Raw genomic sequence first — 24,145 nt, forward strand, 5'->3', positions numbered from 1 at the left:
TCACGCCTGTAATCTCAGGACTTTGGGAGGCCAAAACGGGTGGATCAGTTGAGGTCAGGAGTTTGAGACCAGCCTGACCAACATGGTGAAACCCTGTCTCTACTAAAAATAGCTGGGTGTGGTAGCGCGTGCCTGTAGTCCCAGTGACTCAGGAGGCTGAGGCAGGAGAATCGCTTGAACCTGGGAGGCAGAGGTTGCAGTGAGCCGAGATCGTGCTGCTGCGCTCCAGCCTGGGTGACAAAGCGAGACTCCATCTCAAAAAGAAGAAGAAGAGGAAAAAAAAGAAATCTCTTAATACAGGCATTTAGAGTTCATGAAAATGTTTAAAACTTTGTTACCATGACTTCTCTTGAATATCTTGTAATAATTATGGAAGTTGCTCTAATTTTATCAGTTACTGCCAATAAACAGATATTTTTTGTTTTTTGTTTTTGTTTTTTGTTTTTGTTTTTTTTGAGACAGAGTTTTGCTCTTGTTGCCCAGGCAGGGGTGCAATAGCGCAATTTTGGCTCACTGCAACCTCTGCCTCCCAGGTTCAAGTGATTCTCCTGCCTCAACCTCCCGAGTAGCTGGAATTACAGGCCTGTGCCACCACACCCTACTAATTTTGTATTTTTAGTAGAGACGGAGTTTCTCCATGTTGATCAGGCTGGTCTTGAACTCCTGAACTCAAGTGATCTGCCCGCCTCGGCCTCCCAAAGTGCTGGGATTACAGGTGATCCACCGCGTCCGGCCCTAAACAGATGATTTTCAAAGCAAAATATTTTATACCTTATAAAAGGTTCTATAAATATATAGGTGATATTTAGTCAATATTTAATAATAGTAATATGTCAAGTCTGATGTGTGAGATTACCTGATAACACCAATGATACCAAAGTATGTGTATAACTCTGATTTTTTTCGTAAGTTGCAGTAGTTATCAACAGGCAAAATAGATTTACAAGACATTTTAAAGACTGAAGAAGGTTTTATTGATTTATTTTCTTCATTTAGAAGCAAAAAATCAAATCAATTCTGAGTCAGATTCAGATTCTGAAGAATCTAAGAAGCCAAGATACAGACATAGGCTTTTGAGGCACAAACTGACTGTGAGTGATGGAGAATCTGGAGAAGAAAAAAAGACAAAGCCTAAAGAGCATAAAGAAGTCAAAGGCAGAAACAGAAGAAAGGGTAAGACATTTTAATGCTGAATGTAAAGAACATATTGGACCAGGCACAGTGGCTTATGCCTATAATCCTAGCACTTTGGGAGGCTGAGGTGGGCAGATTGCTTGAGCCCAGGAGTTTAAGACCAGCCTGGGCAACATAGGGAAACCCTATCTTTGCAAAAAATAGAAGAAATAGCTGGGCGTGGTGGTGTGCACCTGTAGTCCCAGCTACTTGGGAGGCTGAGGTGGGAGGATCACCTGAACCCCAAAGGTCAAGGCTGTAGTGAGCAGTGATTGCACCACTGCATTGCAGCCTGGGTGACAGAGTGAGACCCTGTCTCAAAAATAAAAACAAAAAAAAAACCATGCTGGTTTTGTAAACTAATTATAGTAATGAAATTTAAGTATATGGCCAGACACGGTGGCTCATACCTGTAATCCCAGCACTTTGGGGGGCTGAGTCGGGTGGATCACAAGGTCAGGAGATTGAGACCATCCTGGATAACATGGTGAAACCCTGTCTCTATTAAAAATACAAGAAATTAGCTGGGTGTGGTGGCACGCGCCTGTAGTTCTAGCTACTCGAGAGGCTGAGGCAGGAGAATCGCTTGAACCTGGGAGGCGGTGGTTGCAGTGAGCTGAGATAGCACCACTGCACTCCAACTTGGGCCCCAGAGCGAGACTCTGTCTCCAAGAAAAAAAAAATAGAAAGAAATTTAAGCATATCTACTCAAACAATTGACCAACTATATTAAGCAAATGTCAGTACACTGGCAACAGGTATACTATCACATGAGATTAAAATTAATAATTTAGAGTGGGAAGATAAACCAGAAACTTTAGATGACACAAAGAATATTTTTAACCTTTAGATTATAAAGAGAAATAAATATGATTTAATAAACATTATGTAGAAAGTATAAGATTGCATATAAAACTGCAAAAACATAGTGCTTTCCTGTAGAAGGGTAGAAATTGCAATTAATTTGGGTAAATTTTGCCTGTGAATTTTGGGTAACAAAAAGTACAAAGAATTTTTTTGTTGTTGTTGTTTGGCTTTTTGATGACTAGGGGTAAATTTTGAAGACTATTGTTAGTACCCAACCCATGGATGGCAGATGAACTCTTTTTGCCACCTAGGAATAGGAACGCATTTTTGCAAGTGTTTGGGAAATATAATAGGCTCTAAAGGATGCAGAGCCATTGAAAATGTATTTTTTTAAATTACTGTATTTATTTTTGAACTCTGGACCTCTGGTGATCTACCTACCTTGGCCTCCCAAAGTGCTGGGATTGTAGGCGTGGGCCACTGTACTGGCCTTATTTTTAAACTTTTTGTATAACAGCTATATTGAGATATAACTCACAAACCACACAGTTCACCCATTTACAGTATACAATTTAGCAGTTTTTAGTATAATCATAGAGGATTACCACCACTCTAAAAAATGTTTTATTTGAAATATATGTACAAAGAAGTGCACGTTATCAATAGGTAGACATCTTGATGAAAATGTAGGGCACCCAGATCAAGGAACAAGGTGTTGATTACTAACACCCAAGAATCACAACCTCAGCATGACCACTTTTTTTCCTATTGAAAGATTTTAATCAAAGATATCATATGATTAGATTAGTTCCTTATTATTCAGTGAGAGTGAAGGCACTGAATGTTTGGAAGGTATTGCTGTAGTTGATGTGGTAAAATATACATAACAACAAATGGGGTTGTTGGAGAAGAGGAAGATTGACTTAAGTCTTATAGGACGTTGAATTGTTAGGTCTTCTTAATTGATATGAAAGGGAAAAGTCTACAATGAGTGTCAGGTTTTTACAGTTTTCATGGTATATGTACAATATCACAAAAATAGTTGAGGTTATTCAGTGGAGTTGTAATGTTCTACAAATGGAAAGCTAAGGACATAGTCTTGGAATCCTAAACATTTATAGGGTTTTTGGGCAAGAGTTATTCACTAAAGATGAGGAGGAAGAAGTTCTTGCCACATACATATACAATTAATACATGTTATGGACATTTTCATGTTAATAAATAATAGTGCATCATTTTGTGACTACTTGTCTTATACATTTTTAAAAATTATTTATTTTTATTTTTTATGTATTTATTTTTTTTGAGTCGGAGTCTCGCTCTGTCGCCCAGGCTGGAGTGCAGTGGTGCAATCTCAGCTCACTGCAAGCTCCGCCTCCCGGGTTCACGCTATTCTCCTGCCTCAGCTTCTTGAGTAGCTGGGACTACAGGCGCCCACCATCACACCCGGCTAATTTTTTATATTTTTAGTAGATACGGGGTTTCACCATGTTAGCCAGGATGTTCTCGATCTCCTGACCTCGTGATTCATCTGCATCGGCCTCCCAAAGTGCTGAGATTACAGGCGTGAACCACTGCGCCCGGCCTGTCTTATAAAGTTCTTTGCAATATGGCTGCAAGCTCTTACAGATTCTGTAAAGGAACTGTGTGATTTAACATGTTATGTATATCACAACATGGATTCCTGTGCCTCTTCAACAAAAGGGGCAATATTGATTTTGCTTCTGAGGCTTAGTTCAATATATAGACCCTTTTATTATATATGATTACATTTGAGATTTGCTTTATTAAAACCTGAATTTTCTATGATCTGTGTTTCTACTGCCTGATTCTGTGGGTAATTTATTACCCAGGTGATTTTGTTGTTGTTGTTTTTTGTTTGTGTAGGAGAGAGTAAACTTCTAAAATCCCATCATATTTGTGTTTCTAATATGGATTATGATCATAGTGGTTGATATATAGTTGAAGTTGCATGATTTTCTGAGTTTTGTAAATTCTGGTGTTCCTATATTATTTGGAAATTTGAATTGAGAGATGGGAAAAATCAAAAGTGAATAGTCTACTTATTAAATGTAGTTGAATTAAATTGAAATGCATTGAAGAGGCATAAGAACAAAGTGCAGCATATGAACTCTAATTTTCTCCTAAATTAGAAAAATGTTACAAAATTATTTTAGTGACAATTTGAAACTGTAAATATTGCCTTTTTATTAGATGATAGTAATTTTTTTTCAGATGTGGTCATGGTATTTATTATGTAGGGTGGTATCCTTATGCGTAGGGGTAAAGTGTCATCCGCATTTAATATCACAGTTCAGTGTAAGAAAAGGTGTGTGCGTGTGTGTGTGTGTGTGTGTGTGTGTGTGTAGAGAGAGAGAAAAAAGCAAATGTGGTAAACTGCTAATAATAAGTGAATTTAGGATAAGGCATACAAGTGTTCATTCAATAATTCTTTCAAATTTTTGGTAGATTTCAAAAATTTTTAAATGTTGGGTGAAAAATTAATACTAGGCTTAAAATTATACTTAATTACAGGATTTTTTTGTGTGTGAATGCAGGGATATATGTGTGTTTTTGATATTCTCCCAGCTTTCCAGTTGCTTAACTATTCGTTTTTTTTATTGTGGTAAAATATACATAACATAAAATTTGCCATTTTACCCATTTTTAAGTGTACAATTCAGTAACATTAAGTACATTCACATTTTTATGCAACCATCACTTCTATATGTCCCCAAAACGTGTCATCATTCCAAATGGAATCTCTTTTTTTTTTTTTTTTTGAAACAGTTATTCTTGCCACTTTATTTTATTTATTTATTTATTTATTTTTTAAAATTTATTTATTATTATTAAACTTTAAGTTGTAGGGTACATGTGCACAACGTGCAGGTTTGCTACATATGTATACTTGTGCCATGTTGGTGTGCTGCACCCATCAACTCATCATTTACATCAGGTATAACTCCCAATGCAGTCCCTCCCCCGCCCCCCCCTCCCCATGATAGGCCCCGGTGTGTGATGTTCCCCTTCCCGAGTCCAAGTGATGTCATTGTTCAGTTCCCGCCTATGAGTGAGAACATGCGGTGTTTGGTTTTCTGTTCTTGTGATAGTTTGCTAAGAATGATGGTTTCCAGCTGCATCCATGTCCCTACAAAGGACACAAACTCATCCTTTTTTATGGCTGCATAGTATTCCATGGTGTATATGTGCCACATTTTCTTAATCCAATCTGTCACTGATGGACATTTGGGTTGATTCCAAGTCTTTGCTATTGTGAATAGTGCTGCAATAAACATACGTGTGCATGTGTCTTTATAGCAGCATAATTTATAATCCTTTGGGCATATACCCAGTAATGGGATGGCTGGGTCATATGGTACATCTAGTTCTAGATCCTTGAGGAATCGCCATACTGTTTTCCATAATGGTTGAACTAGTTTACAATCCCACCAACAGTGTAAAAGTGTTCCTATTTCTCCACATCCTCTCCAGCACCTGTTGTTTCCTGACTTTTTAATGATTGCCATTCTAACTGGTGTGAGATGGTATCTCATTGTGGTTTTGATTTGCATTTCTCTGATGGCCAGTGATGATGAGCATTTTTTCATGTGTCTGTTGGCTGTATGAATGTCTTCTTTTGAGAAATGTCTGTTCATATCCTTTGCCCACTTTTGGATGGGGTTGTTTGTTTTTTTCTTGTAAATTTGTTTGAGTTCTTTGTAGGTTCTGGATATTAGCCCTTTGTCAGATGAGTAGATTGCAAAAATTTTCTCCCATTCTGTAGGTTGCCTGTTCACTCTGATGGTAGTTTCTTTTGCTGTGCAGAAGCTCTTTAGTTTAATGAGATCCCATTTGTCAATTTTGGCTTTTGCTGCCGTTGCTTTTGGTGTTTTAGACATGAAGTCTTTGCCCATGCCTATGTCCTGAATGGTACTACCTAGGTTTTCCTCTAGGATTTTTATGGTATTAGGTCTAACATTTAAGTCTCTAATCCATCTTGAATTAATTTTCGTATAAGGAGTAAGGAAAGGATCCAGTTTCAGCTTTCTACTTATGGCTAGCCAATTTTCCCAGCACCATTTATTAAATAGGGAATCCAAATGGAATCTCTTTAACCATTAAACAATAACTCTTTGTTCCCTTCTCCCCCCACATATTCTATATAGCATTTATGTTCTCCCATTTATAGCATTTCTGTTAGCATTTATGTTCTCCCATTTTTTCACTGGAATAGGACTTTGATTCTGATCTCAGGTTATGATAGATGTTTAAAAAATTATTTTGAAACAATTCTAGATTTACAGAAATGTTACACAGATAGTGCAGAGTTCTGTGTATCTTTCACGTAGCTTCTCTGATTTAATACCTTATCATAGTACAATGATCAAAACCAGGAAATTAACATTGGTACGATACTATCAACTAAGCCAGGGGTTTACAAACTGCACCTGTGGGCCACATCTGATCTTCTGCCTGTTTTTATAAATAAGCTTTTTATTGAAACACAGCCATATTCATTAATTTACTGTTTTCTTTTTTTTTTTTTTTTTTTTTTTTTTTTTTTTTTTTTTTGAGACGGAGTCTCGCTCTGTCGCCCAGGCTGGAGTGCAGTGGCCCGCTCTCTGCTCACTGCAAGCTCCGCCTCCCGGGTTCGCGCAATTCTCCTGCCTCAGCCTCCCGAGCAGCTGGGACTACAGGCGCCCGCCACCTCGCCCGGCTTATTTTTTTGTATTTTTAGTAGAGACGGGGTTTCACCATGTTAGCCAGGATGGTCTCGATCTCCTGACCTCGTGATCCGCCCGTCTCGGCCTCCCAAAGTGCTGGGATTACAGGCTTGAGCCACCGCGCCCGGCCTTAATTTACTGTTTTCACATATGTACAATGGCAAAGTTGAGTAGAGACGAGTAGTCGCAACAGAGACCATATTGTCCACAAGTCAAAAATATTTACTATCAAGCTTTTTACATAAACCGTTTTATGACCTCTGAAGTAAACTATAGATCTTATTCAGAGATTAGTTTTCCCACTAATGTTTTCTTTCTGCTTTAGGATTCAATCTAGGATCTCACATTGCATTGAATTATAATGTCTCCTTAATCTACTGCAGTCTGTGAGAATTCCTCAGTCTTTCCTTTGATGATCTTGACACTTGTGGAGTATTGATTCCTTATTTTCTCAACTGTTCCTTGATATGTATTTGTCTAATGTTTTCTCATGATTGAATTGAGGTTATTATGCATTTTGACAGAATACCACAGAAGTGATGTTGTGTCTTCAGTGCATGATACCAAGAATAGATGATGTCAGTATGTCTTTTTTTTTGAGAGAAGACCTCACTCTTGCCCAGGCTGGAGTACAGTGGTGCGATCATGGCTCACTGCAGCCTCAACCTCCTGGGCTCAAGTGATCCTCTTGTTTCAGCCTCCCAAGAAGCTGGGACCACAGGTGTGTACCATCATGCCTGGCTGATTTTTAATTTTTTTTTGTAGAGATAGAATCTCCCTACGTTGCCCAGGCTGGTCTCAAATTCCTGGGCTCAAGTGATCCTCTCAACTTGGCCTCCCAAAGTGCTGGGATTACAGGGATGAGCCACCATGCCCAGCCATCAATATGTCTTATTACTCTCACGATTAACTTTTGTTACTTGCTTAAGTTGGTGTCTGCTAGTATTTTTCCACTGTAAAGAAGAAGACATTATTTTTCTGTGTATATTTAGTATTTTATCGGGAGATACTTTGTGACCATGCATATATTCTGTTTCTTATCATACTTAAGCCCACTAATTTTAGTGTTCATCTTGGGTGAAGCCGTTAGTACTGTGGTATTTGCCTAGTTGTAATTTTCTGTTTATTTCATTACTTCCACATTTAGTAATTGTAAGGAAGAGTTGTTTTCCCCTATTTATTTATTGCATTGTTTATATCAATATGACTTATAGATTTTTATTTTACCAGTTATAATCCAATAGTACCATTTATTTTATTACTCAAATTGTTCTAGCTTTGGTTGTTGGGAGCTCCTTCAAGTTGAATCTTGTGTCCTTTCAACATGTGCCTGTCCATGTTTGAACACTGCTTTATTTTCTGGCACTATAAGATGTTCTAAGCTTATCTTGTATTTTTTCTGCCCTGCTTCCTCTGGCCAAAAAGAGGTTATCTCCTGGAGTTTTATATGCTTCCATTACTGCATTAATTGTGAGAAAAAAAAATTGAGGATTCCACATGTAGAACCTGATTTCCTGGTGTTGTGGCTAGAAATAGGGATTTTCTTCACAGTCTTGTTGTCAGTAACCTCTGCATACCTTTGGAATTTAGCCTGCCTTCTGGTCAAAACCAGGAAACAAAGAAAGAAAATAACCATATGCACTTACAGCTGTCTCCCCTCCACCAATTGTAGAGGGGTCATTATTCAAGTTTTGATTTCAGTCTCCAATCTGCCTATTATTATTTCCCTTTTCGAGTTCTTCGGTTGTATCATCATTGGAGGAGAGAATCTGTAATCTTATTCCATCTTGGCCAGCCTACCTTGCTTGTTTTGAATAGCCAAACTTCTTTTTCATTAATTTTACCTTTGGTAATTACATATATTTTATTGACAGGTAATTTATTCTTATTTTGTCAATTAATATACAATTGATACTTATATTTTAATGTACAACCACAGTTTTATAATTACATTTGAAATACGTTTGAATTTTATTTATATATATCATGTAAAGCATTAACTGATATATTCTATATTATGTATTATCCATTCACATATATACCTCTGACGTTCTTATAATGCTCTGTTTTAATGTCGAGTCATTGGTAAATTAAGTGAATTGGGTTTCTATTGAAAAATAATTAACAATTTTATGTATTTTTTTAAAATTCAAGTGAGCAGTGAAGATTCAGAAGATTCTGATTTTCAGGAATCAGGAGTTAGTGAAGAAGTTAGTGAATCTGAAGATGAACAGCGGCCCAGAACAAGGTATTATAATTGATATTTTAAAAATTTTAGGAGTTAATCTGAATGACCATGCCTTCAAATGATTTGTATGGTTACTGTTACCAATAAAGTTAAGTTAGTGCAATATATAATATTTTGATTTGAAACTAATTGTTATACTTAATAGTTTAAAAAGAATCTAAGCATATTTTATGTGTAATTGAATTGTGTATTCTAACCTGGGTAGATTTTCAGTCTGCAAAACTACTCGTGGCTGCAGTTTTTTATTGTTATGGGGGAAATTGTAGGGTAATAGTGAAGAGGCTTTATAGAAAAACTGCCTCAGTCTAACTCTGGGCTTTTCTACTTTCTATTTGTATAAATACTCTATGCTTCAGTTTCCTCATCTGTAAAGTAGGGGATTACAATATACTTGACTGACTATTGTGGGCATTAAATGAGACAATACATGTACAAGGTTTATAACAGTACCTACCTGGCAAATAGTAAGTGCTCGATATATAAATTATCGGTTTTAGTAGTACTACAGTAATAATGATATGCTTGGTCTTGTAACATGAACAGTCACTGATCTAGATTACCTGTAATTTAAAATTTGGCTTCCTTCTTAGTATGGTATGTTAGATAATACTACTACTACAATTTTTTTATTTCCCCCAGAATAACATAATCTTTCTACAGTTTATCAAATGAACAATCTGTGTGTGTTTGTGTATATATGTCTACAAAGGTGTCTATCTGCATTTGCAAGTTTTAAAACATTTGAGATTTTTTAGGTTAATACTTATCAGGTTGTGCTTAGAGTATAGCAATATATTATACTTTAAGTCAATATAAAATGAAAATGATAAGATACGTTGAGAGTTTTTTTTTAAACCAAGATATAATTCAACATGTTATACTGTGGAATACAGTGGTCTTCAGAGTGTTTGCAAAGTTGTGCAAAAAACACCACTCTATAATTTCTGAACATTTCCATCACCCAAGAAAAAAATCCTGTACTTATTAGCAGTCATTTTCCATTCCCCATGCCCTCGTACTCTAATAAACACTAAAATCTACTTTCTATGGATATGCGTGTTCTGGACATTTTGCATGAGTAGATTCATATAATATATATCCTTTCATGGATTTTTTTTTCACTTAGTGTAATGTTTTCAAGGTTCATCCATGTTGTAGCCTGTATCATTCTTTCCTTAATGATTGTTTTTAATGGTAGTAAAATGCACATAACATTTACCATCTTAACCATTTTTTTTCTTTCATGGTATTACTGGGGATTTTTATTTTCCTCTTAACCGTTTTTAAGTGTATGGCTTAGTAGTGTTAAGTACATTTACTTTTTTTGAACCAGTCTCCAAAACCTTTTCCCCTTGCAAAATTGAAATGTTATTCATTAAACCACTCTCTTTTTCCTCTTCCCTGAAGCCCCTGGCAACCACCATTCTGTTTTCTGTCTCTATGAATTTCACTACTCTAGGAACCTCATATAAGTGGAATCATACAGTATTTGTCTTTTTTGACTGGCTTATTTCACTTAGCATCATGTGTTCCAAGTTCATGTATATTGAGTCATGTTTCAGAATTTTCTTCCTTTTAAAAGTTTAATGTTCCATTGTATACCACATTTTGTTTGTCAATTTATTTGTTGATGGACATTTGATTTGTAACCTTTTGGCTGTCATGAATAATGCTGCTTTGAACATGGGTGTAGAAATATCTCTTCAAGTTCCTGCTTTCATTTCTTTTGGGTATATAACCAGAAAAGGAATTGCATGGTAATTCTATTTTTAATTTTTTGACGAACTGCCATAATAGCAGCTACACCATTTTACATTTCCATTAATAGTGAACAGGGTTTCACTTTCTCCACATCCTTACTGACAGTAGTTATTTTGTCTGGATTAATGTAGCTTTGTGTACAAATTTCTAAACCCAGAAATATTTTTCTCACCAAAAGTTGTTACTGTGTTTTTAAATCTCTGTGGTCTGTTATGAAGAAAACAGTGTTCAAATTTGTAATCTGCTTTTTTTAGTGATGATGAATGTTTTTTAGTATGTCTATTGGCTGTTTGTATTTTATACTAGAAGAATAGTCTTAATGTCCTTTAATGCATCTTCTTACTCATATAACAAACCTCCCCTCAGGATACTGTAAATTGTTGATCATTGGATTAAAATGAAGGGTTATGCTTCTGCTGGAATATCCATTTTTAACCTACTGATTTTTTTTTTTTCCTGTTTGTTTTTAGGAATGCATATAGAGGTAGAACAGTTTTAAAATAGTACATAACATATTGATGGAAGTTAATCATGAAATAGTTTATTTTGTGTTTTAAATTTTCTTCAGGTCTGCAAAGAAAGCAGAGTTGGAAGAAAATCAGCGGAGCTATAAACAGAAAAAGAAAAGGCGACGTATTAAGGTTCAAGAAGATTCATCCAGTGAAAACAAGGTAATAATGACATTTACCACATGCTTGAATTATAACTGGTACAGTAGACTATGGTAATCATGCTGTCACCTCTCTGTTCCATTCATTCATTTTATTCTACTGGCTTATTTACATTTTACACTTGGGAAGGATTGGTTATTGTGTGTGTGTGTGTATATATATATATGTAAGAGTATTAATTTGACATTATCAGTTTTTTTCCTATTCCTTAATTTCTAATGGAATTTTAAGCCATTCTAATTCATGATTTTATATTTGTAGTGATGTGAGTGTTCTGTTTTCTGAAGACAAAATACTATCCTGAATGATGACTTATATGGGAATAAATCACGTAGTGAAATTAGCCAGTTTGAGTTTTTTTGTATATACGCAGGCTTACATAAAGTAAAAGGTGTCTGAAATATGTTTGATTCTGTCAACACAGTGCTCTTCCAGAGGGGTATTTATCTTTTGAAAATTAACTTGTTAAATATTTTAAAGTGTACAATTCAGTGGCATTAATTATATTCACAAGCAGAATCTCTTCACTCATTGAACATTAACTCCATTCCCTTCTATCCCCCATCCTCTGGTAACCTCTATTTTCATTTATGTCTCCATGAATTTGTGTATTTTAAGTACCTCATATATATAAGTTGAATCATGCAATATTTGTCCTTTTGTGTCTGGCTTATTTCGTTGACATATTTTCTAGGTTCATCCATGTTGCAGCATGTATCAGAATGTCATTCCCTTTTTAAGGCAAATAATATTCCATTGTATGTGTGTGCCACATTTTGTTAGCCCAGTCATCTGTTGATGGGCATTTGGGTTGTTTCTACCTTTTGGCTATTTTGAATAATACTGCTATGAATATGGGTGTTTACATATCTGTTTGAGTCCCTGTTTTTAATTATTCTGGGTATATATGGAAAAATGGAATTGCTACATCATATAGTAGTTGTATGTTTAACTTTTGGAAAACTCCACACTGTTTTTCTCTAGTGTCTGTAACATTTGACGTTCCTATTAGCAATGTACCAAGATTCCAATTTGTCTACATCTTTGCCAACACTTCCTTTGTTTCTTTTTCTTTCTTTCTTTCTTTTTCAACAAGAAACATCCTAATGAGTGGGAAGTGGCATTTCATTGTGGTTTTTCTTTGTATTTTCCTAATGACTGGTGATATTCAACATCTTTTCATATGCTTATATCTTCTTTTGAGAAATGTTTATTCTAGTCGGTAGCCCATTTTTAATGAGTTTTTTGTTTTTTTTTTAATAGGTGTTGAAGAGTTTTTGTTTTGTTTTGTTTTTTGAGAAAGAGTCTCGCTATGTGGCCCGGGCTAGAGTGCAGTGGCACGATCTCAGCTCACTGCAAGCTCTACCTCCCGGGTTCACGCCATCTTCCTGCCTCAGCCTTCTGAGTAGCTGGGACTACAGGTGCACACCGCCACGCCCGGCTAATTTTTTTTTTTGGTATTTTTAGTAGAGACGGGGTTTCACTGTGTTAGCCAGGATGGTCTCGATCTCCTAACCTTGTGATCTGCCCATCTCGGCCTCCCAAAGTGCTGGGATTGCAGGTGTGAGCCACTGCGCCCGCCCGAAGACCTTTTTTTTTTTTTTTTTTAATACTACTCTTTATTGCTAAATATAATTCTAAAGGTTTTCAGCATGTTTTCTTCCACCTTTTCCTGGTGTATTAATTAATGGAATATGAAATGGATAAATTAAATGACTTTGTACTGTTTACCTCTAATTGTTTAAATTCCCTAGAGTAATTCTGAGGAGGAAGAGGAGGAAAAAGAAGAGGAGGAGGAGGAGGAGGAGGAGGAGGAGGAGGAAGAAGATGAAAATGATGATTCCAAGTCTCCTGGAAAAGGCAGAAAGAAAATTCGGAAGATTCTTAAAGATGATAAACTGAGAACAGAAACACAAAATGCTCTTAAGGAAGAGGAAGAGAGGCGAAAACGTATTGCTGAGAGGGAGCGTGAGCGAGAAAAATTGAGAGAGGTGACTAATTTATTTCTTCTTCTTCTTTTGTAGCTACAGGGTCTCGCTATGTTGCCCAGGCTGGCTTCGAACTATTGGGCTCAAGTGATCTTCTTACCTTGACCTCCCAAACTGCTGGGATTACAGGCGTGAATCAACACACCCAGCCTTAATTTATTTCTATTAATGATTTATTTTATTTGGTATATGACTTCAATATATTTCAGCATTTTAAGAGTAGAATGTTGTAATCTACCACAGATTTCTCTTTCTTTTTTAGATGGAGTCTGGCTCTGTTACCCAGGCTGGATTGCAGTGGCATGATCTCAGCTCACTGCAACCTCTGCCTCCTGGGTTCATGCAATTCTTGTGCCTCAGCCTCCCAAGTGGCCGGGACTACAGGCATCCACTACCACACCCAGCTAATTTTTGTATTTTTTAGTAGAGTCGGGGTTTCACCATGTTGACCAGACTGGTCTTGCACTCCTGACCTCAAGTAATCTGTCCGCCTCGGCCTCCCAAAGTGCTGGGATTACAGGTGTGAGCCACCGTGCCCAGCCTCAACCACAGGATTTCTAGTTGCAGTTGATTTTTCCTACTGTCACTATTTCATGCAACTCAAAGTCGTCATTAAGCTTTATTAATTTAATTAAGTGCATGGAAAGAATTGAGATTCTTGAATGATCACCAAAATGGTTATGTTGTATTTTGGGTAGAGAAATGTTTCAAAATTACTTCTTAAATCCATAAAAGATTTCAGTTTTTTAAATTGACTTTATGTTACAAAAATTTTCAAATTCACAGGTGGAGAGAATAGTGTAATAATTCTCCCTGGATCTATGAAGTCAGTTTCAGCAGTTACTAACACAGTACAAGTCTTGTTTCATCTTTTTTTTTTTTTTTGAGATGGAGTTTCACTCTTGTCACCCAGACTGGAGTGCAGTGGCGCAATCTTGGCTCACTGCAACCTCCACCTCCTGGGTTCAAGTGATTCTCCTGTCTCAGCCTCCTGAGTATGTGAGATTACATACTCAGGAGTGAGTGCCACCACGCCCGGCCATTTCATCTATTCTTTTTCCTTCAGATTATTTCGGAGCAAATCTCAGAAATCATATTCTGTTTATAAATAGTTGGGAATGTATTGTTAAAAGATAATAGTATTTTAAACATTACTACAGTAGCATTATTACACTGAATTCTCTCATTGCCTCACATAGTAGTTTTAAAAAATAGTTGGTGTGGGCCTGTCGTGGTGGCTCATGCCTGTAATCCCAACACTTTGGGAGGCCGAGGCGGGTGGACCACCTGAGGTCAGATGGTGGAGACCAGCCTGGCTAACATGGTGAAATCCCATCTCTACTAAAAATACAAAAAAATTAGCCAGGTATGGTGGTGCACACCTGTGATCCCAGCTACTTGGGAGGCTGAGATAGGAGAATTGCTTGAACCCAGGAGGCAGAGCTTGCAGTGAGCCAAGGTCTCACCATTGCACTTTAGTCTGGGTGACAAGAACGAAACTCAGTCTCAAAAAAAAAAAAAAATAGTTGGTTTGAATCAGGTCTTAACAAGGGCCATCTGCATATTCTGTTGTATTTGAATGCTAAATCTCTTTCCTAATTTTAACCTAGTTTCCCTTTGGTTCTTTCTTTTTCTTTACCCATTCTTACAGTTCATTTGTTTAAGAAAACAGATTAGTTTTGTAAAATTTTCTATATTCTGAGTTTTGTTATTTGCATCCCTGTAGTACAGTTTCATTGGCATCTTTATTTCCTATAAACTAGTAATAGAATCTAGAGTCCCAAGCAGATTTAGATTCAGTTCTTTTTTTTGGTAGAAATACTCATGGGCAGTAATAGTACTTCCTTTTGCATCTCATTAAGAGGTACTTTAAATCTGGTTGTCCCCTTTTTGTGGTACAGCTCCTCTAACTTTGTTCCACTTTTTCAGAATCTTTCTGGGCATTCTCAGTTCTTTGCATTTCCACTTAGTATTATGTTGTTGGTTTTTACAAAAATCCCTGTGGAATTTCTATTGGAATTTTGTTGAATCTTTCTTGTAGTGTGGCCAGAATCGACATCTTAACAGTGTTTTGTCTCCTATTACATGAATATAGTGTACCTCTATTTATTTACCTTCTCTTTAATTTCTCTTAGGAATGTTTTGTAGTTTTCACTGTATAGGTCTAGTACATATTTTAAAAGATTTATCCCCAAGTAGTTCATGGTTTTTGATGTTCTATTGTATTAGTCCATTTTCATGCTGCTGATAAAGACATACCCAAGACTGGGCAATTTATAAAACAAAGAGTTTTATTGGACTTATAGTTCTACGTGGCTTGAGGAGGCCTCACAACCATGGTGGAAGGCAAAAGGCACATCTCACATTGTGGCAGACAAGAACTTGTGCAGGGAAACTCCTCTTTTTGAAACTATAGATCTTGTGAGACTTATTCACTATCACAAGAACAGCACAGGAAAGACCTGCCCCCGTGATTCAGTTACCTCCCACTGGGTCCCTCCCACAACATGTGGGAATTCAAGATGAGATTTGGGTGGGGACACAGCCAAGCCATATCATATAGTAAATGTAGTTTCAAGTAATGTTGGCATAATGACCTTGTGTCCTCAGCTCTAAATTTACTTACTTGTTATAGTAGCTCTTTTTTGATAAATTCTTTATGACTTTCATGTATACATTTGTGTTGTCTGTGAAGAAAAACTATTTTGCTAATTCCATTCCAATCTATCATTTATTTCTCTTTTTAAATTATAAATGGTGAATTTCTTCAAATGCTTTTCATTGCGTCTGTTGGAGTGACCTAGAAAATGTCATGGATTCCTTGAATAAACCTTGCTTAGTCGTGTTGTATTGCTCCTTTTATATATTGTATTGCATTTGCTGATCTCTTTCTTTCTTTCTTTCTTTCTTTCTTTCTTTCTTTCTTTCTTTCTTTCTTTCTTTCTTTCTTTCTTTCTTTTCTCTCTCTCTCTCTCTCTCCCCCCCCCCCCCCCCCCCCCTCTCTCTCTTTCATAGGGTCTCCTCTGTCTGTCAGGCTAGAGTGCTGTAGTGTGATCATAGCTTACTGCAGCCTCAAACTCCTGGGCTCAAGCAATCCTCTTGCCTCCACTTTCCAAGTAGCTGGGACAACAGGCATGTACCACCATACCTGGTTAATTTTTTGTTTTAGAAATTGGGTCTCATTATGCTACCCAGGCTGGTCTTGATCTGCTGGCCAAAAGTGGTCCTCTCCCATCAACCTCCCAAAGTGCTGTGATTATAGTTGGGAGCCCCCACACCTGGCGTATTCCATTTCTTTAATACATGTAGAACTATTTAGATCTTTTCTTTTTCTTTAGGTCTGTTTTGGTAAATTTCATCCTTAAGGAATTTTTCCTTTTCATTTAAGTAGTCAAATTATTTATGTAAATTTGTTTATAGTCTTTCGTTATACTTTGTAGGTTCTGTCATTTATTGTTTCTGTTAGAAATTTGTGTTTTATCATTTTTTTTCCTTGATTAACCTGTGCAAAAATTTCACAATTTCACTATCTCATAAAAGAGAACCCAGCTTTGGATTTTATTAATTTTTTTTCTATTGTTTGACCCTTTTCTATTTCATTGATTTTCATTCTTATTTTTACTGTGTTTATCCTTCTTTGGACTTATTTTCTCTTCTTTTTCTAGCTACTTAAGGTGGATTTTGGATCTTTTTTAATATAGCATTTTTAAAGGTATAAAATTTGCCACTGTGCATACTGTTTAAACTCTGCATCTTACAAATTTTGGTATTTTGTGTTCATTTTTACTCTGCTCTGAATCTTTTCTAATTTCTATGAGCCAGAATATGATCTGTCTTGGTGGATGTTCATTGTTTATATTCTGCTGTTGTTAGGTGATTTATTCTATAAATTTTGATCTGATTATATTGATGGTTGATTATATTCAGATCTTCTATAGTTTTAATGGTATTCTCTCCAATTAGAGGAGTGTTGATGTCTCCAACTATAATTGTTAATTCATCTCTTTTTCCTTGTAGGTCTCAGATTTTGCTTCATGTTTGCTGGAAGTTGTTTTGTTAGGTACATATACATTTAGGATTACATCTTTCTGGTTAATTCCCCCTTTAACAACATAAAATGTGACTCTGTATTATCTGGTAATTTTCTTTCACCTGAAGTCTGCTGTATTTGATAATAACGTAACGACATCATCTTTCTTTTCCAACATCTTAGGAAAAGTTTCAGTTCTACAGCCAGGTTGAAAGTATTTCATTGATTTCCCATAAACTAACTTCCTAGATTTTTTTCATTTTCATATTTGCCTTATTACATTCCTATTTATGTACTAATCTTTATCCATCAGTACATCTTTTTATGCATTTCATAGTAAATTCCATACATCATTTCATTTATCTCAAACGCTTTGGCATGTGTATCATTAGCTAAAGTTCAATATTTATGTTTTCCTTTTTATGTAAAAGGAAATTTACTTAAAATGAAATGCACAAATCTTGTGTAGATTTGTTTTTGAATAATACATGGTATATATTTTCTCATTATTTTTTCTAGTAATTTTGTTCCCCCACAATTTTATCATGAAATTTGTAAATATATGGAGAGAATTATAAACGTGAACACGAATGTACCTACCATGTAGCTTCTTCATTTCTTAACATGTTGCTGTACTTGCTTTATTACATATCTATTTTATCTATACATCCATCAACCTTTTTAATTTTAATTGTCCCTGCTCTAATCTGTATTATTTCCTTTTATTCTCTAGCTAGGGTTTAGTTTGTGCTTCCTTTTCTGGTTCCTTAAAGTGTAAAGTTAGGTTCTTGATTGTGATCTTTCTTCTTTGCTAATGTATACCTTTATCACTGTAAATCCTCTTCTTAGTACTGTTTTCTCTGCATCCCATAGGTTTTGTATTTTGTGTTTTAACTTTCATTTGTTTCAAGGTGTTTTCTAATTTCTCTTGTGATCTCTTATTTGATCCTTTAGTTACTTATTTAATTTCCACATATTTGTGTTTTTTCCAGTTGTCTTCTGTTACGGATTTTTTGTCGCATTCCCTTCTGATTGGAAAAGATACTTCAGTCTTTTTATATTTATTAAGGCTTTTTTGTGCCTGATCATATGGTCTGTCCTTGAGAAGGTGCACTTGAGAGAAAATGTATAGTCTACTATTGTTGAGTGGAGTGTTCTTTATATGTCTGTTAGGTCTTTTTTTTTTTTTTTTTTTTTTTTTTTAAAGACACAGTGTCTTGCTCTGTTGCGCTGTTGCTCAGGCCAGACTGCAGTGACGTGATCATAGCTCACTGTAGCCTCGAACTCCTGGGCTCAAGTGATACTCCTGCCTCAGCCTCTTGAGTAGCTGGGACTATAGGTGCATGCCACCACCCCAACTAATTTTTTAAAACTGTTTTGTAGAGGCAGGGTCTCACAGTGTTGCCCAGGTTGGTCTCGAACTCCTGGCCTCAAGTGATCCTCCTGCCTTGGCTTCCCAAAGTGGTGGAATTACAGGCATGAAACACTGTGGCCAGCTCCAATTGGTTTATAGTGTTATTCGAGTCTGATATTTCCTTAATGATCTTTGTCTACTTGTTTTACGCATTTATTGTTGTTGAGCTATTTATGTCTCCAACTGTTTCTCCCTTTTTTTTAGTTTTCCCACACTACACTGATGTATATTTCTCCTTTTAGTTCTTTTAGTGCTTTCTTCATATGTCTTGGAGCTCTGTTGTTTGTTGTATATATGCTTATAATTACATTTTTTGAGAACCTGGCTGTATTATCAATACATAATTTCCTATTTGTCTGTTGTCACAGTTTTTGACTTAAAGTCTATTTTGTCTGATGTCTATATAGTCATCTCAGCTCTCTTTTGGTTGTTATTTGCATGGAATGTCTTTTACCGTTCTTTCACTTTCAGTTTATTTGTGTCTTTAGATCTAAAGTGAATCTTTTTTAGATAACCAGTATTTGGATCATGTTTTTTTAAATCATTATGTCCGTCTATGTCTTTTTGATCCAGGCGTTTAATTTATTTACACTTGAGGTAAGTAGTGATAAATAAGGATTTACTTCTGCCATTTTGTGTTTTCTTACTACTATTTTGTTCATTATTTCCTCCATTATGGCTTTCTTTTGTGTTTAGTTAATTTTTTGCAGTGACATATTTTGATTTCCATCTCACTTTCATTTTTGTATATTCTGTATTTTCTTTGTAGTTACCATGGAGATTACATGTAACATTCTAAAGTTATGAGAGTTTTACTTGAATTGATATGAACTTAACTTCAGTGGCATACAAAAGTTCTACTCTTCCACAGTTCCATTCCTCTGCATATTATGTGGTGACTCTGTTACAATTATTGATGTCACAAATTACATTTTTATACATGTTGTGAATGGTGACATTTATTCATAATTGTATTTTATCATTTTGTCTTTTAAATCCTAAAGAAAGTAAAAAGTGAGGTTATGAAACAAAATTTTGTGATACTAGGTTTTATATTTGCCCCTGTATGTATATCTTCTAGGAGATCTTTATTTCTTTATATGACTTTGAGTTAACTTCTAGCATCCTTTCATTTCAACCCAAAGACTTCCCTTTAGGAAGCATTTTTTTATAGGGCAGGTCTAGTTTTAATAAATTCATTCAGCTTAGGATTGTCTTAACTTGTTTCTCTATTTTGAAGGATAATTTTGTTGGTTATAGAATCCTCAGCTGATGCCTGGCACAGTAGGTCACCCCTGTAATCCCAGCACTTTGGGAGACCAAGGCAGGAGGATCACTTGAGGCCAGGAGTTTAAGACCAGACTGGGCAACATAGTGAGACCTTGTCTTTACAAAAAATTAAAAAATTATTAAAAAATTATCTGGATGTGGTGGCACACACTCGTAGTCTAAGCTACTTGGGAGGTTGGAGGATTGCTTTAGCCAGGGGTTCAAGGATACAGTAAGCTGTGATTATGCCATTGCACCATAGCCTGGATGACAGAGTGAGATGCTGTGTCTATTTTTTAAAAAAGAAAAAAGAATTCTCAGCTACTTTTTTTTTCATTCATCACTTTGAAATATATTGTCACACTGCCCTCTGACCTCTTAAGTTTTTGATAAGAAATTAGGTGATGATCTTATTGAAGATTTTTTGTATGTGTTGACTTGCTTCTCTCTTGCTGCTTTCAATATTCTCTTCGTCTTTGCCTTTGACAGTTTGTGTGTAATGTGTTTTGATCTATATGTATTTGAGTTTATTCCAGTTTGAGTTCATTCCTGTATTTGTAGATTTAAGTCTCTCTCCTTCAATTTGGGAAGTTTTCCACAATTATTTCATCAAATAATTGTTGCTTCTTTCTTTTTCTTTTCTCTTTCTGTGACTCTCATAATACATAAGATGTTCTTCGTGATGGTTTTCCTCGCATCCCTTTTTCTTTTTTCACTTTAGTTTTTTTTTCCTTTTTGATCTTCAGACTTGATGATTTCAGTTAATATCTTCATATTCGCTGATTCTTCTGCTTGCTCAAATCTGCTATTAATCCTCTTTTGATTGGGCCATATTTTCCTATTTGTGATTTTTTTTTAATACTTTAAGTTCTAGGGTACATGTGCACAATGTGCAGTTTTGCTACATAGGTATACATGTGCCATGTTGGTTTGCTGCACCCGTCAACTCGTGTGATTTTTAAAAAATTGCATATTGGGCATTTGACTGTTATAACTTGGTAACTCTGCATATAAGGTTCTCTCCCTTTTCAAGGGTTTGCTGGGGTTTTAAAATATATATAAATTGTAGTAGACCTATTGTTTTAAGACTCCCCCACATTATTTTTTCAAAGAGCGTTCTTGTTGTGTGTCATCACTGAAGTCTCTGTCCCTGTCATTCATGTTCAACTAATGTTTTGAAATATTTTTTTGAATGTCTGCTGGGTGTGGTGGCTTGTGCCCATAATCCCAGCACTTTGGAAGGCTAAGGCAGGCAGATCACCTGCCTTAGGAGTTCGAGACCAGCCTAGCCAACATGGTGAAACCCTGTTTCTACTAAAAATACAAAAAATTAGCCAGGCATGGTGGCACGTGCCTGTAATCCCAGCTACTTGGGAGGCTGAGGCATGAGAATTGCTTGAACCCCGGAGACAGAGGTTGCAGTGAGCCAAGATTGTGCCATTGCACTCCAGGCTGGGCGACAGAGCAAGACTCCATCTCAAAAAAAAAAAAAGGTGTTTTTTTTTGTTTTGTTTTAAAATGCCTGCTCTCTCTGTTTGTAGATTGACTATGCTGGTGCACTCCTTTAATCCATAACTAGGCTTCCACTAAACCTAAAGATAAGCCTGAGGGGATAATTTAAGATTTTAATAAAGATCTTTTCTGAGCATGTATTTTGCCTGGACATACATATGGCTTTCTGAATTATCCTATATACCTGGCTGCTTTTGAGTGTCCCAAATTTGAAAAGCAGCTGGGTGTGGTGGCTCATCACCTGTGGTCCCATCTACTCTGGAGACTGAGGTAGGAGGATAGCTTGAGCCCGGTTGTGTGAGACCAGCCTGGGCAACATTGTGAGACACTGTTTCTACAAAAATAAAGACTAGTTGGGTGTGGTGGTGCACACCCACAGTCCCAGCTACTTTGGAGGTTGAGGTCACTGGATCGGTGGAGGTGTCTGGATTAGTTCAGCCCAGGAGTTCAGTGCTGCTGTGAGCTATAATTACACTACAGCACTCCAGCCTTGGTGACAAAGCAAGACCCTGTATCTTGAAAAAAAAAATTCCAAAAGTATCCTATCTCCAGCTATTTGTGCCTTAGGTGGTGTTTTGGGTGTGTTCTCCTGTAATGCCTTGCCCCAGGCCTCTATGGGTCTGTCATCACGTTGCAATTGTTGTGTGTATGTGTGTTAAAGCTGTTCTTGCTGTCTTTCTCACCAGAGCTCTGAGTTAGGTGAAGAAAAGATGAGAGCCTTATGTCAGTCCTTCAAGTATCCTTCAGACAGGTTAGATGACATTTACACAATAATTTGTAAATAACATCTGCTTTGCTCCCTCTGGTTTGTGGGAGGATATTGGGAAACAGGGTGCTGCTGCTTTGAGACTAAAACTGTCACCTTCTGGTATGTGGTGGGGCAAGGGCAAGTAAAAATGCTGTAAAACGTTCCTATTGTATTGAAGATGGCTTTTTTTCTTTTTCATTATTTTAGAGACACAGTCTTGCTATGTTGCCTGGGCTAGCCTCAAATTCTTGGGCTCAAGCGATCCTCCTGTCTAGGCCTACTTGTTTGTACTATAGGCGCTCACCACCGTGCCTGGCTAAGATGTTGTTTTCTTGATTGGATATTTGCTTGGTTGCTGTAAACCTTTGACTATGTTTCAGAACTCTGACAAAGTTGGTTCAGAAAGTTTCTACTTGTTTCTAAAATAGTTCTGTGTTGTGACTAGAGCTTGGAGCTTCCTAGTCTATTGTTTTGTTCATATCTACATTTTCCCTTCTTTCTTTTTTTTTTGGAGACAGTCTTATTCTGTCACCCAGCTTGGAATGATGCAGAAACATGATCACTGTAGCCTGGAATTCCTGGGCTCAAGCAATTCTCCCACTTCAGCCTTCTGAGTAGCTAAAAGTACAGGAGCAAGCTAATCTCTTCATTTTTGATAGTTGTTTTCCCTGGCTATAGAATTCTAAATTGATACTTTTAAGAAATCTCTTTAAAGATGTTACTTCTTTGTGACATTTTGTTTGTTATCTTTCTCCTTTTTCCTTCATCTTTGCTCCTCTGCATGCACCTTTTATTTCTTGAAAAGATAGTTTTAAAAGATTTTTCAGTGATTTTAAGATTTTCTTTTAATGCCTGACTTTCAGAAATTGAAGATTTTTATTTTCTTTGTTTATCCTGCTCTGGATTCCTTGAACTTGTTGCATCTGTGAATTTATAGTTTCATCAAACTTTTGTTCGTTCGTTTTAGAGACAGGGTCTTACTCTGTTGCCCAGGGTGGAATGCAGTGGTATGATCATTGGTCACTGTAACCTCAAACTCCTGGGCTCAAGAGATACTCCTGCCTCGGCTTCCCGAGTGGCTAGGACTAGAGGTGTGCCCTATTGCTAATTTTAAAAGTTTTTCGTAGAAACAGAGTCTTGCTATGTTGCCCAGGCTGGCCTCAAACTTGTGACCTCAAGTGATCCTCACACCTTGGCCTCCCAAAGATCTTGGATTACAGGTGTGAGCTACCACATCCAGCTTCCATCAAATTTTTTGGAAAGTTCACATCATTATTTTTTTCAAATAATTTTTTCCTGTTCTGTTTTTCTTTGAGACTTACATATTATGCTCTTCAATATTGTTCCATAGGTTTCTTATTTTCCCCCGTCTATTTCATTTTGGATAGTTTTTCTTGCTTTGTCTTCAGTTTTGTTGATCTTTTCTTCTGCACTATTATGATATTAATCCACTTAGTGAATTACAGTGTACCATAATTTTCATCACTAGGAATTGCATTTAGTTTTTAAAAATATCTTCTATTTTTGTTTTCATTGTGTTCATATTTTCAGTGTTTGGACTTTTTTTTTTTTTTTTTTTTTCTGAGTTGGAGGCTCGCTCTGTCACCCAGGCTGGAGTGCAGTGGTGTGATCTTGGCTCACTGCAACCTCTGCCTTCTGGGTTCAGGCGATTCTCCTGCCTCAGCCTCCCGAGTAGCTGGGACTACAGGCGTGTGCCACCATGCCCAGCTAATTTTTAATATATTTTTAGTAGAGGTGGGGTTTCACCATGTTGCCCAGGCTGGTCTCAAACTCCTG

At 36.5% G+C, this 24,145-nt stretch overlaps 1 protein-coding gene across 9 annotated transcripts in view; it reads left to right on the top strand.

Moving 5' to 3' along the window:
• The window catches only part of ATRX (ATRX chromatin remodeler), a 300,487-nt gene that overhangs the window by 121,616 nt on the left and 154,726 nt on the right, over positions 1–24,145 (top strand). For all 9 annotated transcript variants that reach the window (XR_005237641.2, XM_007992127.3, XM_007992126.3 and 6 more), the window contains 4 exons: positions 997–1,173; positions 8,862–8,955; positions 11,285–11,387; positions 13,142–13,378. Coding sequence is in view for 8 of the 9 variants with exons in the window: in XM_007992127.3 (XP_007990318.3) it covers positions 997–1,173; positions 8,862–8,955; positions 11,285–11,387; positions 13,142–13,378 (611 nt within the window). In the remaining variant the exon portion in view is untranslated. The remainder of the gene's footprint in view (positions 1–996; positions 1,174–8,861; positions 8,956–11,284; positions 11,388–13,141; positions 13,379–24,145) is intronic.

Source organism: Chlorocebus sabaeus, chromosome X (assembly GCF_047675955.1).
Source record: "Chlorocebus sabaeus isolate Y175 chromosome X, mChlSab1.0.hap1, whole genome shotgun sequence".
NCBI classification, from domain to species: domain Eukaryota; kingdom Metazoa; phylum Chordata; class Mammalia; order Primates; family Cercopithecidae; genus Chlorocebus; species Chlorocebus sabaeus.